General features: G+C 41.2%; 1 protein-coding gene across 8 annotated transcripts in view; it reads right to left on the bottom strand.

The window, feature by feature from the left end:
* Positions 1-19,845, bottom strand: part of SMAD9 (SMAD family member 9) — an 80,925-nt gene that overhangs the window by 4,979 nt on the left and 56,101 nt on the right. For 7 of the 8 annotated variants that reach the window (XM_078070437.1, XM_078070439.1, XM_078070433.1 and 4 more), the window contains 4 exons: positions 15,204-15,467; positions 11,371-11,481; positions 9,637-9,858; positions 3,186-3,442 (listed from right to left, as the gene is read on the bottom strand). In XM_078070437.1, coding sequence (XP_077926563.1) covers positions 3,186-3,442; positions 9,637-9,858; positions 11,371-11,481; positions 15,204-15,467 — 854 coding nt within the window. The remainder of the gene's footprint in view (positions 1-3,185; positions 3,443-9,636; positions 9,859-11,370; positions 11,482-15,203; positions 15,468-19,845) is intronic. The other variant, XM_078070441.1, reaches the window with a different exon arrangement.

The following is a 19,845-nucleotide window of genomic DNA, read 5'->3' as shown; positions in this document are numbered from 1 at the left end:
TTTTGACCCCCTTTCTAGCAAAAACCCTCAAACGAGTTGTCCACACTGGCTGTATGGACAATTCCTCTCCTTCCATTCTCTCTTAATTCCATTCTGATCAGCATTTAAACCCCAGCCTTCAATGAAACTATTCCTGCTAAGATCAAAAAGGACCTCTACATGCTAAAATTAATGATCAGCTCTCAGTCTTCCTGTTCCTTGGGCAGTACGTGATCTAGTTCGTCCCCTCTCCTCCTCAACATACTTTCTTCTTTTGGTTTAAAGAGTGCCTTACTTTTACTTAGTTTTACTACTACATTGGTTACTCTTTCTCAGTTTTCTTTTCTGGTTCTTTCTCTTTTCCCCTATCTTTTAAGGTTGAAGTGTCCTAGGGCTCCGTCCTAGAAGCCCTGACCTTCTCTGTTAAACTCACACTGTGGGCAATTCCATCCAGGCTCATGGATAATACTGTGCAAACGCTTACAATTCCCCAATTGACATCTCCAGCCCAGCCCTTTCTCCCTAAATCCAGACTCGTACATCTAACTGTCTACTCAGCATCTCCGCGTGGATGCGTGTCAAACATCACAGAGTTATTCTCACTAAAACTGAAGTCTTAGTCTTCTATCTACACCTGACCCACCTGCATCTTCTCCCTCCTGGGTGGAGGCAACTTCATCTCTCTAACTCCTCCTTTCACTTACCCCCCCACCCCCATGGAATCACCTGTGCAACTCAGAATCCTTCCCCTTCTTACACCTTCTGAGAATGCTCCTCCTAGTGGGCGCAAACTTCAACTCTCATTTGAATACTGCAATGGCCTCCAGGCTGGTCTCTCGGCTTCCATCCTTGCCTGCATAGTATCTACAACCCACATAGCAGCTATAGTGATCCTTTAAAAATATAAGTCCGATTATGAAATTCTCGGCTCAAATCCTTTCAGGGGCTCCCCATCTTGTTAGAGTAAAAGCTGAAATCCTTGCGGTGGATCTCACCACCCCAAACCCCACCCCCGGCTCCCTGACTCATGCTCCTGACTCCGGCACCCTGGCCTCCCCGCTCCTACAAATGTCAGGGGGTAAGCTCTTGCAGTATGGTTTGCCCTTCCTCTGTGTCTACTGCTTCCCCTCCACATACCCTTATGACTTAACTCCCCTGTCTCCTTCAAGTCCCCATGGAGGCCCACCATGCCCATCTTTTAAAACTTGCAACCTACCCCTACCCCAGCACTCCAATTCCCCATATCCTGCTCTATGTTTCTCTTTCCATTCACATTCTTTATTATAGCTGTTGTTTAGTGCCTGTCTCTGCCTATGGAATACTGAGTCCATGAGGGCAGAGATCTTGAGGAATCAGTGATGTATCCCAATGCCTAGAATGGCACCTGGTGTGGTCCATGGCAGGCGCTCAATAATATCTTATTGACTGACCGACTGAGTCCTGGAATCAGTAAAAATCAAAGATAAAAGATGCCTCAAAGATGATCTAGTCCATCATCTCTCAGTGGTAGCCACCAGTCTTTAGTCCTATAATTTCTTTTTTTTTAATTTTAATAATGTGTTTTATTCAATTCGATCTAAAATATTATCCTATCACTACATAATTGATATGAAATTACTAATGAGATATTTTACATTATTTTTATATGTACTCTCTTCCCCCCCCGCCCCACTTTTGTTGAGATATAATTGATATATACTGTGTTAGTATTAGGTGTACACGTAATGATTGGATATATGCAAGATGATCACCACAATACATTTAGTTAACATCTATCCCCTCACAATACTTACACATTTCTTCCCCATGATGAGAACTTTTAAATTTCTTTTAAACTGATTGTCTGTTGTGATATTTGCAGTATTACTGTTTTCTGTGAATTGTATAGCTTTATGAAATAGATCTAGCTGATCTTAGGACAATCAGATGTCTATGCAAGCTTATGTGAGTGAAATAATTAACTCTGACGTACTGGCATTTCATCCTAATTTAAAAACATGGACCTGGAAAAAATAACTGTGAGTCAGATGATTGTTCGTTAATGGCAATTTAATGCCCTCTGCTGGCTCCAAAGCATCAGAACATTTGGAAAGATTTCCAGGTAATTGCTAATAGCTTTACAATATAAAAATGCTTTTAAAGCTTAGCAGTAAATTTGCTTTGTCATCATGAAAGAAATGGTTTCAAAAAGCCATTTTCTTAATTGGAAACTATATTCTTGATGTTATTTTTAAGATATTTACTAAAATTATAAATACAATAAAAATTAGAGTATAGAAAAATAGGACAATTCTTTTTCATGGTAATCTTAAAGAATTAATAAATTTTACTTTGAAAAAAACCTGGAACAAGCCACACTGATTTCTTGGATGGATATGCGGCAGTGTGAAAACTGTCACACAGACCCAGAGTTTGATAAACAAGTTCAGATTTGAAATATCAGAATTATTTGCAAGTGCTTTGCAAGAGATGGAACAGCCAAAGACTTCAGTGTGCAAATCCAGTTGGTTTTCCTTCCCACTAACTTCCTCAGTTCTCCGAAACCTTCACATCAACGTTAGTAAGATCTAATTCGAGAAATTCAATAAATATTCATAAACAGAACATCTACTACTCACTCAGAGTTAATCATACACAACATAATATTTCTATCCCAATTTGTTTATGCCTTTATAACAGCACTTAATGTACACTAGCTTGTCTTAGAGCCACCACTGTCTATTTTGTAGCTTATTTATAAATATGATCTCCTCTGTTGGCCTGTATGCTAAGAGTAAGGGCAATGTTGTATTCAATTCAGGTACATTCAACAACATTTATTGAGAGACAGCAGTGCTCAGGAATTTGAGAGATGAAAAAAAAAACCCTCTGTGGCATCAAATCCTATAAAATTATCATTGTCACTTCATCTTCTGCATGAAAAAAAAATCAGATTACTACCTTAACTTGTTCTTCCTTCAAAAGTAAAACGGTTAAGAATTTCCTTGTAACTGCTAAACAAGAGAGTTGATACTCCTGGAGGAGCTCTTCTTGGAAACAACGGAGCCAAGTTCCAAGAGAAACCCCCCCAAAACAACAACAACAAAAACCCGGTTGCCTACTTGAACGGGTGGAATAGCTGCCACAGCACCCAAAGAATGCTTTGGGGGTTGTTTTATTTTGTTTTTCACCTTGCAGCTTACTATCTGAAAGCAAGCACGCCTCACCTTAACAAAGCTCATGCGGATAGTGCACATCTTAGTCAACTCATAGACGACTTCAAATCCGTGGTGAACCGACTGAGCCAGCAGCTGAGCAAAGAGCTGGTTGTTGAAGATCTTGAGACTGCAGCCGCTGGGGATCTTGCAGACGGTGGCCGGGTGGAAGCCGTGCTGATAGTTGCAGTTCCGGCTCTGTACAAAGATGCTGCTGTCGCTCACACACTCGGCGTACACCTCGCCCCCGACGTAGTATAAATGCACACCTACGAGGTAAACACAGCATGCCTCAGGCACCAGCAGCGTATTTAGTTTAGGATTCACACCATTCCCTTCTCATTGCAACCTCAAGGTCTGTGACTATCTATTGTGAAATTAATTTCTATCCCAATTTGTTTATGCCTTTATAACTTTATAATTATGAATTATGAATTAATTTTAATATCACCAGCCGTAGTAAGAAGTGTGATCGAATGCCCACTTGTTCTGATGATACTCTGTGGTTTTTTTTTCCATGAATCCATTTAAAAGTGGATTGCACCCCATGTTTACAATGATTGCTGAGGCTCTCTTGTACTGCTCCTTCTGTCACTCTCAATCTCATGCTTATTCACTCCAAGAGTAAGCGCTCACAATATTAGAGGCAAAGTAAATACACAATGCAGAAAACATCACAGAGTCCTTCGGGTCCATGTATCAACAAAAAATTAGAAATTGGGCACAGATAGTATCGTGGAAATGTCACTGACGTGCATACACTAAACCCACTTCAGAGGAAACAATAAATGAAGTTTACATTTTATTCCAACAACAATTACGAATCCATTTGTCTTAATAAATACCTCAAAGAGATCTATTTCATTTTAGAACTTGTCACCTGCTATTATAGATCACAGAAATAATGCCTGTATTTTACTTAGGAACAACAAAATTCTTGCCACCTTTTCAGATATAAAGACTCATCATCAAAATGTCGCTTATTTTAACTTTACCTCACATTTTTGGACTAAAAAGCAAAACACCACCCTGAGATTGGTGCTGCCCACACTAATTTTCATTCCAGATTAAACCTGAGCTGACTCTCTCCCCCAGGTGTCTGGGTTTAAGACTTAACATACATTTATTGCCTTAAGGGATTGGGGTTAGATAAAATGAAGATGTTCTAGTCTAGTGAACATTAAATCCCAGCAGTTTTCCTCCAGCCTTTCAGCAGAAACCAAATTCTCCAGCATTAGGGGTCAATGTGATTGTAAATACAATTGCCATGCGGTCACAAGGGGTTCACAGAAAGGATCCAGAATACACGTAGATGGATAGATTTTGGGTCCCCTCAAACTGAAAATACCCATTTTTAAATAATAGAATTTACAGACCTCTGGGGGCTTCTGCATAGCCGTGCATTTAGAAAACCTCACTGAGAGCGCCAGCCGCCGGCTGCCCCTGTCAGGTTCTCAGGAGCACCCGAGGCGACAGTGCATTAGCTGTGACTGCCTCCCAGCATATTTATTGTTTCCGTTTCCCATCTCCTTTCCCTTAATAGAATTTCAGAAAAGAATGGTTTTCAGTGCTGCGTATTCCAGCCACGTCACTGAGGAGATTGGTCAGGAGTCACAGAGCTGAAGCACAGCACTGGATGCTCAGTCCAGGCGGGATGCTCCTCACCGGCTGGGACATGGCTACCCGGCTGCACTGACCCGTTGGAGGGGAGGCTGGGGCAAATACAAGCAGACTTCCTTTCCCAGTCCCTACAAGCTCCCGGGGGGGAAGGTCTGCCCCTGCGGTGGTTATGGTTGTTCAAAAAGAGGGTGAGCCAGGGTGGAAAGAGCCAGAGAATGAGATGGCCCAGTGTTCAGGATGTATTTGAATTGAAGGACCTTCAAATTTATAATCCTCCCAGAACCTAAGTTGAATCGATAGGATTTTTGTTATCTGACTCTGGTCTTTATTTAGGGGATGATTTTCAACCCTGTGAAAGTATTATCCGCAACCACAGGCAGAATAAGGAAAGCAGAGAAGAGCCTGGGCAGACAGGCAGGAGTTTAGTGCCCTGAGCAAAAAGAGGGGGCAGAGCCAATGGGATGAGCACATGGAGGCCTGAGTCGGCTCTGAAGGGCAGGACAAGGGTGGAATTCAACCCCATTGTGAAGGAAGCTGGGCTTTGGCTAGAGACAGTGGCATCTAAATAAAAGTCAAGGGTGCCTGGCTGGCTCAGTCAGTTAAGCGACTGCCTGCCTTCAGCTCAGGTCACGATCCTGGAGTCCCAAGATCGAGTCTCATGTTGGGCTCCCTGATCAGCAGGGAGTCTGCTCCTCCCCCTGACCCTACCCCCTCTTGTGCTCTCTCTCTCAAATAAATAAATAAAATCTTAAAATAAAAAAGTCAAGTAGGCAGGTATTTTATTTGCATCCACTTGATAAGCCAAAACAGTGGCTTTAAACGACTTGTATTTTAGATTCAAAATCTCCATGGAGAACAGTGAGCAACAGGATAATGCCCTTCCTGAGATGCCAAAGAGGACCTGGGCAGTGTGGTCCTCAGGCAAGCTCTTCCAACATCTCTTGGGCTGCATCCCTCTCTACCCAGGCTTCCCATTTGTGTGTGACTGCTGCCCGCGTTCTATAAGATGAGGGAGTGTGGAGTCCTGTATTGCGGTTACTTAGGGCCAGAGACACTGTGGTTCTCATTTGGGTCTGCTAAGTCAGACTGCAAGTGTGTTCCCTTTGGGTCCTCTTCCATAGTCTTGAATGAGACAGAGAAATGACAGGAAAGACTGGGAGGAAGGTGGGTTGCTTCGGTTGGTGAGACGGTTCTGAGGCTCTGGACTCTAACAGAAGAAAGAGAAAGTCAGAGTCCCAGAGTGGAAGGAATGCTGACTGGGAGGAAGGGACAAATACCAGCACAGAATGTAAGTCTCATTACCCCATCGCCCTGCTCAGACTCTGCTGCCTCATCATTCCCCTTAGAATAATCCCGAACTTCCTGGCACAAACTCAACACCTTATCATGAGTTTGTAATCGATCTCCCCCTTGCCTTTGCTGCCCTGTCTTCTGCATACCATTTTAAAAACACGGCTGAATATCAGGATCATTCAGAGCTTTAAGAAAGTGCCCATTTCTGGGTGTAATAATGGTACTTTTATTTAGAAATCCCTTATATAAATATATAAATACTCAAATCTATGAAGAAAGGATATGAAGTCTGAGATTTACTTTAAAATACTCTCACAAAAATACTGTGGAGAGATAGAGGATAAGAATGCACAGACTGTGAATCATTACTGAAGCTGGAGAGGGTGATATGAATATTCATTACACGATTCTGTCCACTTCTGTATATGTTTGACATTTTCCAAAATAAATAATGTTTTAATGTATGATGAGAAAAGTAATAATATAAAAGCACAGATTTCCAGATCCATGCCAGGGCTTTGGTTCAGAGGACAGGCCCTCAGTAGAACGAGGCCCGCTGTTGTGCCCTGCACAACTCCAAGGGTGTGCCTCATAGCCTTCCAGGATTTATGTCATCATTATAAAGCTTCTCCAGAAGATGGCAGTAGCTTCTCTAGAGAAAGAGGCTCCTCGTACAAAGCCATACAAAGCCATCGCTAGGCTGGAGGCAAGGTCAGTCCCCCAAATCTGAACCTGAAAACTTTAAGTCTCTTTGTACAATATGATGAGCAAACAGGCTGGGGCCCAGCTGAACTCCACGGAATGGCCCACCTCAGTACTCACACTCAGCTGCTCTGCTGGGCTGGGCTGCATGGAGATGCTTCTCAGCCCTGCTGCAGCTATCCTGGCCTGCCCTGACAGGCCACGGCCCACACCCCGCCCATCCTCTCATGAGCAAGAAAGCCCACGAGAGACGACTGAGAAAATACAGAGATGCAGAGAATAAAACTCAGCCACAAAGGCACAGCCCAGAAATAATCAAAGCTAACATTTGTTATAGAACCTTTCAGTTTTCTCTTTCGTGCGTGTTTTTAAACCTCTCACCCTTCCCCCACTAAACAGTTTAATTTTACTGTACTAGCTTTAAAAGGGAATCCTTTTAAAGTGAAAATTCAGATCTGTAAACTCTTGTGACCTGGTCCTATCCCCTCTTCTACGACTTCCCCAATTCCTTACCCATTGTATTCCACTCACCCTGGCTTCCCTGCTCTTCTTACAAGGTATATACCAGGCAGGCTTCAGGGCCTTTGCACCTGCTGCTCCCTCTGCTTCGAAAGCTCCCCCTCCATGTGGCTAATTCCCTCTTTCTCTTTCTGCTCAAATGTCACCTTGTTAGGAAAGCCTTCCCTGGCTATCCCATTCTACTTTATAACAAGCTCTCCCCAATCTCTTCCTCTCCTGTGTTTTCCTCTAGACGAATCCTTAGACATATATAACATTTTTCCTTCTCTGTCTTTCCTTACTTATGTGTAACCCATGAAAGCCAGATTTTTTTGTTTTTGTTTTTGTTTTGTTTCTTTGATTCCAAGGAAACATCCCTAATGTTTCATCCCTAATGGTGGGACAGTCTGGCTAAGAATAGATGCTCAACAAAGATTTGTGAGATGAATGCCTATCTCCAAAATCTAAGCATCTTGATTAATTAACTCCAAAGAACAAGTTAACTTATTCACTAATCTAGGAGGCATTTTGCTGCAAACTTATTCAGGAAGCCATGCTGCTCAGAACCAAATAATCCAAGGGAGCACCCTAGAAACAGTCCCCTGACCTCATAAAGACTGATAGCTCTTCCTTTAAAAATATTCTAAGCTGATTTTTCCCCATGCTTTATGGCATGGCTTAGAGCTCCTCTAACTTTATTTTTTTCTCAGTAAAGCACTTCCAAAACAGCTTTCTGAGAATACGGACTTTGCGGTGGGGACCACAAGAGGGTGGAGTGCCCTTTCATCCAGCGAGCACTTAGGTGGATGTCCTGGTTTTCATAAGAGGCCGTCAGTCCTAGCTCTTGTTCCTATGGTTTCTTAACTCGGGGATTAGCTCTCAGCCAGTAACACACAGAACCTCAACTCCCATGTCCACATCAGCAGAACCTTTAACGAGCTACTTGCAGAAAGATTCGCAGAAGGCACTCAACACTCCTTTCACGTTTGAATTCTATCTTTGGACCAAGTGGGATTAGCCAAAGTCTCATACACAGACCAACCTGGAAAACCCCTCAGCACACAGCCCCACAATACTATGTTTTAATGTTCTGCCTTTAGATTTCACCTGAAGATTCTTATAAAAATCATTTGAAAGTAAACCTGTAGGAACTGAGAAATTTATTTAAGAATTCAGTCAAAGGGAAAGTATTATTTCCTTTGAAGAATGGCTATGTTTCCTTCTTTGGGATAAAAATTACACTACAGTGTTTCCACTTTTTGTCCTCCCTGTCAGGAAACCTAGAGCACAATTTTAATCACAACCACAATGCTAACCTTTAGTTGTGTTCTCCTTCCCTGCTGCCCCCAGCCCCCAGTTTCTGATTTTCTATTTTTCATTTATCATTTCACTGCAAAGGTTTCCCATAAGCCACCTCAAAGCCACTATGGAAAAATACAGGGTATAAATAAACATAAATATCACCATTAGAACATCAATGAATAAATTCAGCCTGTTTCTAATCAATGGCTTATAGGTTTTCTACAACAGGACATTTAGGAGGTATGTTAGGAAGAATATTAGAATGTATCACCAAGTACAATAATGAATCTGCCCTGGAAATCTGAAAGAAAAGATTTGTGTCTACCTTCCTGAGGTGGCCTGAGGGCTGGATGGAGAGAGAAAAGAGAATGACGCTAAAGGTTCTGTATTAACTATGACTGCACGGTAGTCTGACAGAATAGTGGACAACCAGGTATCGAACACTACCAGCTACTCCAATACAAAGAAGATGATTTAAAGATACACAAGGAGACCTCACCCTCAGCTGGGATTTGCTACCGTTGATCACACCGATGAGACAGACTTCAAAACTTCATTGGCCAGACCTCAGGGAGGCCTGTGTCCATCTGGCTTCCTAACAATGGCTGACCACAGGAGAACCCCAATCGCTACCAAAGGTTTCCCTACATAAAGAGTCATGATTTTCACTACCTAGCTTCTAATCTCTAAAGGTACTTTACCTGATATATATAATCACCCGGCCAGAATTCCTCCTCTGAAGTTTTCTTATGTAAGCATCTTTAAGGCAATTCAAACATTAATTCATGATACTTCTATTTAATAATTTCATCCTGCTTTCATATTTATCCTCTTGTTTGTCTTCATAATACTTATCCTACGCCACCCGCCGAAAGATGCTATGCTGACCCTAGAAGCAGAGAGACCACAAGGCTGAAAGCCTCGGTACCTTCTGCCAGCTCACCCCCTGCCACCAGCCTGCCAGGTTACACAGACAATACGGGGCTTGTTTCTCTCCCCACGTTTTAGCTCCGAAGAACACATAAAGGAATGACATATTTGCCTTTACCCTTTCCTATGTGTCTCCTGGTGTTTTCTATTGTTGAGTTTCTGTTTACATTAGAAAGAAGTCCAAGACAGAATCGATTCCTGTTATTTGAAGGGTCTGTGAATCCATCGATAAGCACGCTTCGGGAGGAGGCCTGGAACGTCTCCCCAACCCGGTTGTTGAGTTCATAGTAGGCGACTGAGCACCAGTGTTGTGGTTCCTCATAGCAAACTGGCCGAAAGTCTGGAAGAAAAAGAACCAGAGAGCACATCACTCCCGTCATGCCCGGCTTCCCATCTCACGATCCCACCTGGACACTTACATTCATGCTGTTAACCAGGAGAGGTGGCTGCCAGACGAGGATGCTCTTCGTGATCTTTCCAAACCTGTCACTTGATGGAAGATCTGTGTGGTGAGCTCATCTGGTCACCACACGTGAGGCACAGAGGCCCCGATCCCTGTGACTCTCCCATGGCTAGAGCATCTGTACTCATATGTATTAGTATTGGGAGGGTCTGACAAACAACGCTATGAACAGATCAATGTACATCCCATCACCCCAAGAGGAGACAGCTCCAAGGAAGGGGGCAGGTCACCTCCTCTCTACATGTGAAAGAGAGGGTATTACTGTCACTGGACCAAACAGAGTCCCGGTGACAAGAGTATCATTTTCTAACAAACTAAGGATGAAAAATAACAGTTTGGATATGATGAAAGCCAAATCAAAAACATTGGACAGGACTTTAAATTATTTAAGAAAGAAAAAAAAACTTCCACATAGAGTCACATTCTCCATTGTATACATATGGAGTACTTATATGTCATAAAATATTTTAAAGACAGCTGTATGTTTCATTAGGAAATCCATGAACGTTATGTTTTCACCCCAAATTTTTCAAAGCTAAGTAAATTGCCAGTAACCAACCAAAGTTCAGAGTTCTTTCTTTGCCACCCACATTCTTTCTTTGTCTTTTGACTGATTATATTAGCTCTCTTTTCTTTGAATATTCTAGTAATTTTTGTATCTACAGTGTGTTCCTATGTGCACTAAAACATAAATTTATGAAAAATTTAGGGGTTATTATTTGATTTACAAAAGGATCTTTACTTATAAAAGACTTCACCCCCAGCAGACTTGAAATCGTAAGCTCCGTTAGACCCTCTCTACTCAGTGTGGTTCCTGAACGGCTCTGCCTCACCTGGGAGCTTGTGAGGAATGCAGATTCTTGGATCCCACCCCAGATCTAAGGACTCCAAATCTACATTTGCCTAAGATCACCCTGTGGTTTATATGAACATTAAGACTGAGCAACATTTATTTACGTAGCCTATTTTAGGAAACAGATACAATTCTGTAAAAACCCTATTTACATATTTATGTATATTTCTAAGAGCACCCCTCTAAGCTAAATCAAAGACACCACTACAAAACTATAGTAGAAACACAATTGGGACAAAATTGCTAACTCAAATACCCATTTCTGTACTAAACATCAAGAACTACAAACGTCTAAATGTTAGGTTAGAATAAAAAATTAACTGATTCTAGTAACCAGGATGATAAACAAACATTCACTCTATGGTACTGAGGAATGCCAAAGTTAAAATGCAAAGCCATGCCATCTGCCCCTTCAAAGACATGTGAAATAGCAGGCTAGCACATTTTTTTTTTTTTTTTTTAATTTGTTTTGTTTTGGGGTAATAGGAAATGCTCTTGGAAAACAGCTACATTGAGCTGTTCATCTACAAATTTACCTCCATTAGGCATTGACAGCACTAAATGACTATCAGCTGTGGCATCTACGGGTCGGCCATTCTGGGTCCCTGGGGCTCCTGTGGCATGATAAGGCGGGGGTGGTGTGTCAACTAAAAGAAAGCAGTAAAACAGAAGCATGTCAAACTGATACACTACACAAAGACAGTCAGATCCAACCTTTCTTGCTGTGAAACTCCTGGGCTTGGTGCATAGGGTTATTGCTCGAGAGAGGCCAGTCATGTCATAAGGCTATTCCGCAGTGACATTGTGAGTGTCACACAGAAGCTATCGGTTGTCCTGACACCCTCACTAAACGGTTGATTAGTTTTCCCTCTGACTTAGGAGTTATCTAAGAGTTTTAAGTTCCAATGACTGCATGATAAGATTTTCAAATCGAGGAACCTATTCTCCTAGTGCACTTTCTCAATAGTGCAGGGGTCTGTTGTCTGGCTTTCAAAACAGAAAGCCAAACCTTCTTTGAGCTTAGTTTTTTAAATTCCTCTGTTGTCATGGATTGTACAATGGCCACAGGGATGCACTGTCTCTGAGATTGTTCCAAATACACACCCAAAATGCACAACAGCTGAAACCTGATTATAACCTTGTGCCCAAAGCATGCGGAGAAGGGCTCCCCTCCCCAAATATCAGTTCCTGTAATTGGACAGTGATCATGGTTAGGCAAATGCTGTGCATTCAGTAGATAATTTCGTATCAGAAAGTAATTCGCAACACAATAAAAACTCCTGCAGGAGAGGGAAAACTCTTTAGTGAGAACCTCAGAATAACTGAGCCCTCCTGTATACATTCCTAATGTCAGTTCAGAATCGACTTGTTACATTAGCGGTGGGTGGAGTTCGGTGGCATGAAAAGTTGAATCAGTCTGCTTTTGTTGAATTGAATTTTGTCCATCCAAGTAGTTCCCACACTTAAGTGTGCATTAAAATCACCAGTGAAACTTGTTAAAGATGCAGATTCCTGGTCCCACCCTCAGAAATTCTGAGCCTGGAGATCACATGTTGGGTGTAGCCATGTACATTTACCAGGCATTCTGGCAATTCTAAAACAGACCACATTGTGTGACCATGGATAGGCATCTTCTTGTGAGAAAATAAACTACGAGCCTGGTGGAAAAGGTAGAGAGCAAGGTGGCTCTTCTGCAGGTCCCTGAGTACGTCCATCTGTAAAACTCAGGGATTGTACACAGAGTTACCCTATCACCATGTCTGCTCCTAGGCATACGCCCAAAGGAGCTGAGAGCAGGGACTCAAGCAGATGCTTGCATGCCAGTGTTTAGAGCAGCATTATCCACACTAGCCCAAAGGTGGAAATAACCCAAATATCCATCAACCAATGAATGGATTTTTTTTAAATGTGGTACATCTATATAATGGAATATTGTTCAATCACAAAAATGAAGTAAATAACACAGGCTAACAACATAGTTGAACTATGAAAACACTATGCTAACTGAAATCAGCCAGACACAAAAAGACATATATTGTATGATTCCACTTTGAGGTACCTAGAATAAGCAAATTCATAGAGACAATAAGTGGACTGGAGGTTGCCAGGGGCTGGAGGAGGGGGGAGGGGGAGAATTGGGAGCTACTGCTAATGGGTACAGAGTTTCTGTTTAGGTGGATGAAAAAATTTTGCAAATAGATGGTGGGGATGGTTGCACAGAACTGTGAATGTCCTTAATGCCACTGGATTGTACACTTAAAATGGTTAAAATGGCAAATTTTATATGATATATATCTTACCACAACTTTAAAAATTAATGTATGAAAACCACTACATTGCACACTTTAAGTGTGTGGACTGTATGACGTATGAATTATATCTCAATAAAGCTGGTAAAAAAAAAAATTAAGGGGCTGAACCAATTAATTTCAGAATCTCCTTTTAGTCTCACTTATCTAAGGGTCTGTTATTCAGGTTCCATTTTGCTGTTAATCGTTCAGAAAAGAATTATTTTCTTTGAAATTAAAAGAGCCATTCCCTCCATGAAAACTAACCAGCTTCTGCATAGGTGTTGGGGTCCATCCTTCATGGGTGGGAAGAGGGAACAATATCAACCTGTTAGTTTCACCAGTGCAGGAAGACAAGGTCAGTACAGGTGATCTTTATAGCACAGATATGTTTCAAGTAAATACGTATTCTGTGACATAATTATCCTCCTGTCCCTTAACCATGGCTCTGTCTTCAAATGACTTCTCTCCCTGTTGTGTCTCTTTCTCGGTGAATCCGGCCCCTTGTAAGACAGCAACCATCTCCTCCCCCCCCCCCCCCCGCCCCGTGTGGATGACTCCTGAGCTTCCTCCCAGAGTCTCAGCCTTCACCCCCGCATCAAGTTGAGTCTACATCCTCAAATTCATTGTCTTCTTTCCATCCCCACATCCCTTCCTTAGTTCAAGTCCTTATCATTACCTGCCCAGACTGCGACAGCCTCGTTGCTTACTTACATGATTGTTCTCAACAGTTATTACCTCTTGAAGGTCAGAGACTATTGTCAGAATCAATCATCATTGTACCCCTTGCAGTAGCACAGTGCCTGGCACTTAGCAGGTGCTCAGTCATTACTCACTGACTCAGTAACATCAACAGCTATAACCCTGAGCTCTAGCCCAGTTCCAAATGCCTGTGTGGGGATTCATTTACTCGGCAATCAACTGATGAGCAACTACTGTGTTTTAGGGTCTGTGCACACATATAAAAGAGAAGATGACTGGCAGTCGAATGGGGGAGATATACAATGAGGAATTATATAATGTAGTGTGATAAATGCAATAGTAGATGTGTATGAATATAGTAGCTGTATCGCTGAGAGGGCAAAAGGAAGAACTGACTAACTCAGAAAGGAGGCAGCAACTCCTTTTCTATCTTCCCACATTTTATAAGTTCTGTGAGGACAGGGTCAATTTTCACCAATCTTTTAATCCTCCTTTCAGCTCCCTAAGGCAATGCTTGTATATAATAAACGTTCCATAAATAGCTGTTAAATAAAGGAATATATGCACACATGAATGAGGCACATTGTAACACCTAGCACCAAATGAGCTTATGCATGCCTCGGAGAATTTGTCACTCAGGATATGATTTAGCTCACACTCCTGAGGTGCATATAAATCTCTTCTTCATGATCTAACTTAGACCCACTTTACAGGCGTCGCAGCACATGGAACTGTGACAATGTGCTTGGTTCTCCCTTTGGCACAGGATTTCCCTTCCATAGGTTTTTTCAGCTCAGCAAGCGTTTACTGAATAGCTCCATCTTCAGGATGCTGTGCTGACTTCACACAACACAAAAGGAGACTGCACTGGCCAGGGGCGGCCTGACTCTGCCCCAGTGAAGTTAGGCATACTTCTTTTGGAGGTAGGGACTTCCTGTGTTTATTCAAAGAGACAGCCAGAAAAAAGGCCAAGCAAGGACCCCTCACGTTGCTTGCCCTCAGGCCAAGTCTTCTTGCTTGGGTTAGAGAAGTATTTTATAATCTTATTTCTGCTACCTTAAAAAAAAAAAAAATCCCTGGAAATTCCCAGAGATGCTGTTCAAATCCATTTAGCTTCTTCCAGAGGATGAGAACCAGAAACCGGAGCAAAGATATGTTGCTCCAGATATGCTCCAGAATAACTGCAGATATGCTCCAGAATAACTGCTCCCAAATGGCCCTGATCTTAGAGGAGGGCAGGGTCTGAAGGCCCATAGGACATGGCCATGTAAACGGCAAAGCTCCATATGAATGTAAGAGTGATTGTAATTATGATGGTCCCACCATAATTGATCGTGTTGGCTCATACCCCATGTGGACGGACAGTGGCTTTTACTGACCTGAGTGTTGATAGGGGCTCTCTGGCTCCGAGGGGCTTCCTGGGGAGTGAGGGTAGCCGGCGGTGCATGGGGACTGTGAAAACACGTGCCCGGGCCCGGGCGAGGGAGGGAAGGCAGAGCACGGAGGCTGCTGGAAAGAGTCCGGATAGGTGGCGTTGTGCGGCATGAGAGGCTCACTGTGGAGGGAGGCGCTGCGGAACTTGGCCAGAAGGCTGAGCTGGGGGTTATATTCACTGTGCCTTGGCACGAGGACAGGCGGCAGCACTAGGATGAGAAAGGACCCAGTGGATTAGAACTGAGCATTGGCCCGTCGGCACAAAATCCAGTGGATGCTTGCTGTTTGTGTCTGTCCATTTTTTCATGATAAAACTCTGTTTTCTGGGAACTGCCCATCCACTATTCTTTGTGCTTACTGTAAAACTGCCAATTAAGGTCCCATCATTTCCCAGAAAGTGAGCTGGTGAAGCAAGCTAAACACCAATGTTTAGCTCTTAAACACTCTTCTTGCAAACTGAATATTAAACAGAGTATCACAGTAAAAAGTTTAGAGGAGAATCATTCTGATGTCAGCACTCTAAATGGACTGCCTATTCATTCCTACCACAGAAATTACCAGAGCTGCCCTATTATCTGGCCTTCTGCAGGCCTAATTGTTTGTGTCTTCCTTTGATTCTGCCAATAAAGTGGTTTGTTCTTTTTTTAAGGCAAAATTGGTTTCTAAGTGATGCCCAGAATATTTTTCTTTCAGAGACATGTTGAATTATTCAGACGGCCAGCCTAAATTTCAGGCTCAGTAGTGCTGCTAAAGTAAAAAAAAAAAAAAAAAAAATCATCTACTTGTCTTTACCAGAAAGATCTAAAGGTACCTAAAAATTATTAAGTAAAATATAAACAGAGAGTAATAAAAGTGAATAAATAAAAGATAAGCATCAATAAGAAAACTTGTAAATAAAGCCCTATGTATGTTTCTTCTGGGTTCCATACTTTAAAAAAAAAAAAGTGTTTTTGATCCTGAATCTATACAAAAAGTTAGGAATGGATGCAATTCTCAATGGCAAGTATTATCCAGGCATTCCTAGTTCCTATTGACTTTTAAAGTGTCACAGTGCCTGGCAGAAAGAAGATAATCAATAAATGTTGTGGTGCAACCTCTGACCAACGTAAGTTCCAGAAAGAGAAGCAGAGAAAACAGGGAGGAAGTGGTCAAAGGCAATTGCAAAGCTCTTCTAAGGGAAAATAATTCTTACCCCCAGCTCCTACGATGGAAACCAATACAATAGCCAAAAAATAACATAAACCATAAACTAAAATATAGATATCAGAGATTTAAAAACAGTGAAGAAGTTAATATAAGTTAGCTAAATCTTTTATATTAGTCAGTGAAATTCTCTCACGGTGAAAAGTCTAGAAACAGATATATAAGCATATTATGTAGGATTACCTCCATAATTTCTAGTAATTAATGTATAAACATATTGTCTAGGTGTATAAATATGTTATCTAGAGTTATCTCCGTAATTTTTAGTGATAATGGAGGGGACATGTAAAAGAACTAGCCAAGAATGATTAAAAGAGGTTGTTTCTGGAGATGGATGGGCTAGCTCTTGTTTTTAACAACACTATTGATTTGTTACCACATGCAAGTATTGATAAAAACTTTCATAAAAAATAAATGTTTTGAAATAAACAGATGACGACGACAGCGACAAAATCACAATAACATCGGTCACAAAGCCTACCACTTCCCCGCCATCATACATTTACCTCTTTCTTAACAAGCAACAGTTTTCCGTTCTACAGGTAGAAAATAAACTCAAACAGGTAAATGACAAGTTTTAAAACTAACGACCACAGTTGAGGGTGGCAGAGAAGCAAATGATTTCTTCCTCCTTTAAAAGCCAGTATGTGCATCTATGTGTGTAATATATGACATTACAGAACACTCAACATCATCATCCAAAAATGAGCTGGATGATAAGCCGTCACATTTCCTTTTATGTGTTCCATGAATATGCAGGAGTAAAAAGACGACCTGCTTCATGAATAGCCTGAAAAGGAGGGCCCGACAGAGTAAATGGTATATGGCTTCTTCTGCAATGACACTTCTTCATCACAACGCTAACAAAGTTCAAACAAACACTCATTTTTCTTTTTTGGATGAAGAAGAACTGGAATAATCTCTGTGACTTCAGTTGTAGCGTAAAATATCTATAGTGTATTCCTAACATTGTTAAACATAATGCCTCACACCCTCTGAATGCAGAGACTTCTATTTCTTCATGGGCCGGAGATCTGAGACATTAAAAGAAAAAAAAAAGGGGGTTAGTTTTCTTTGTTTGAAACAAATGTCTTCATAACGTATTTTTACCATCCACGTAAAACCAAAGGCAGTGATTTCTGTAAAGAAAACCGATGGTATCATCCCGGTTGTTATTTGGCTTGACTGGCTAGTTTACCTTAGATTTGCCCTGATCATATTTTTAAATACTTCCACTCCAAACACAGCTGTCTTAGTCCATCTGGGCTGTTATAATAGAAATACCATAGAGTGGGTGGCTTATAAACAATAGAAATGTATTTCTCACAGTTCCAGAGGCTGGAGTTCTGGGGAACGCTCTCTTTCAGGCTGCAGACTGTGATCTTTTGTGCCCTCACATGGTGGAAAGGGATGAGGGATCTCTCTGGGGCCTCTTTAAGAAAGGCACTAACCCCATTCGTAAGGATCTGACTGAATCACCTCCTAAAGCCCCCTACTTCCTAGTACCATCACCTTAAGCACTTTTGGTTTTCAACATATGAATTTGGAGGGGAGGGCATAAACGTTCAATCCATAGCAATAGCTATTCTTAATTACTAAATTCTATTTCTAGATCATAACTGCTGCTTACAAATATGACATAGTGAGATTACAGACATTGGTTTCAATTTTATGCCACCTTTTAAATACAACACTATCTTAACAACTAAGCATTACATGGGGGAGAACAGTGGCAGGAGTTACTCCGTATATGGGGTGCAAAGCAGAGCTGAAAAAGCTTTTGTATCTCTTTCAAAAGTCATGTGGTTTTTATATATGGGTATTTTATGTAAAGAAGAAATTATACTCCTGAAATAAGCTCCAGTTACATAGAGTAAAATCACCACACACTACAAAAACACTTTTTGCGTAGAAGCTACAAGACACAAGCCATGCAAAGTGAGATTTGGGGACTGGTAACACTTAACCAGATGCTAGGTACCAGTCAAGGAAGATACAGTATTGAAATTGAGAGTGAACGTTTAGAAACTTTAATAGCAACTTGACAGAGTAATTTTATATCTGTTAAAATGCAGATATAAAATATATTGTTATAGTAAAAAAACAAAACAAACCTAGACTTGCATTGTAAGTCTTCTTAAAATTTCATTTGTCTAGTAATTCGTTTGTATTACAAAAGTATTGATATTTAAAGGATTGAAAATTTAAAAATTAAAATTTGTCCTTCACTACAGATAGTTAGAAAAGAACTTAAATAAATGATATAAATGGTTGTGTGAGTAAAAAAATCAGAGTGCAGCCTTCAATGTTCCTAAAATGGGGGGTGGGGGTGTCAAAATATTTGGATTTCAAATGCAAAACTTAATTAAGCTTTATGATAACTAGGAACCCAGTAAACTCACTTAATATTAGCATCCTCACTGTTCTCAAAATATTTACTTTAAACACGGCCAGAAAGTTAAATATAAATTTGCTTTTTCTAATAAAAAAATCAAAGTTAGGAATAAAAAAATCCTGGATGGCTTAAATATTACCTTAAAATTAATACAATCTCCACCCATCTTTCATTTTGGAACCTCAAACCTAAAATATAATGATATGAAATCTATCTGCCATATGTAAAAATATTCACATTATCATTTCTAAAAGAACCTTACATAAACTAAAATACCAAATAAGCCTTTAAAATTAGGTGTTCTAGGGGTGCCTGGGTGGCACAGCTGGTTAAGCGTTGGACTCTTGCTTTCAGCTCAGGTCATGATCTCAGGGTCATGAGATCAAGCCCCACGTTGGGCTCTGCACTCAGCTTGGAATCTGCTTGGGATTCTTTCTCCCTCTGCCCCTCCCCGCTTGTTCTCATGTTCTCTCTCAAATCTTTAAAAAAAATTTAAGATAAAATTAGATTTTTTAGTATTCAAAAAGAAAACCAGAGACTTTTAACAAGATACCTCTCACAATGTACCTTTTACAACTACATTCCTCAGGAAGAGAGAAATGATTTTTTTTTTTTTTAAGATTTTTATTTATTTATCTGTCAGAGAGAGAGAGAGAGAGAGAGAGAGCACAAGCAGGGTGAGCGGCAGGCAGAGGAAGAAGCAGGCTCTCCTCTGAGCAAGGAGCCCGATGTAGGACTGGATCCCAGGACCCCGGGATCATGACCTGAGCCGAAGGCAGACGTTTAACCGACTGAGCCATCCAGGCGCCCCAGAAATGATTTCTTAATGAATATTTTTTTCATTGGGTATATTCTGAATGTTTAATATAACTCAAATCTTTGAAACAAAAAAGGTATCAAGTCATTGTCATAAACTCAGACCTGAATGACTTTTTTTAGTATGCCGAGAGCCCAGAGAGAAGCGGAAAGAAAGGAAGAAGGCTAAGACC

The sequence above is a fragment of the Halichoerus grypus genome, chromosome 4 (assembly GCF_964656455.1).
Source record: "Halichoerus grypus chromosome 4, mHalGry1.hap1.1, whole genome shotgun sequence".
In the NCBI taxonomy this organism is placed as follows: Eukaryota; Metazoa; Chordata; class Mammalia; order Carnivora; family Phocidae; genus Halichoerus; species Halichoerus grypus.
Note: the sequence above shows the minus strand (reverse complement) of the source record. Positions and strands in the feature narration are given on the sequence as shown.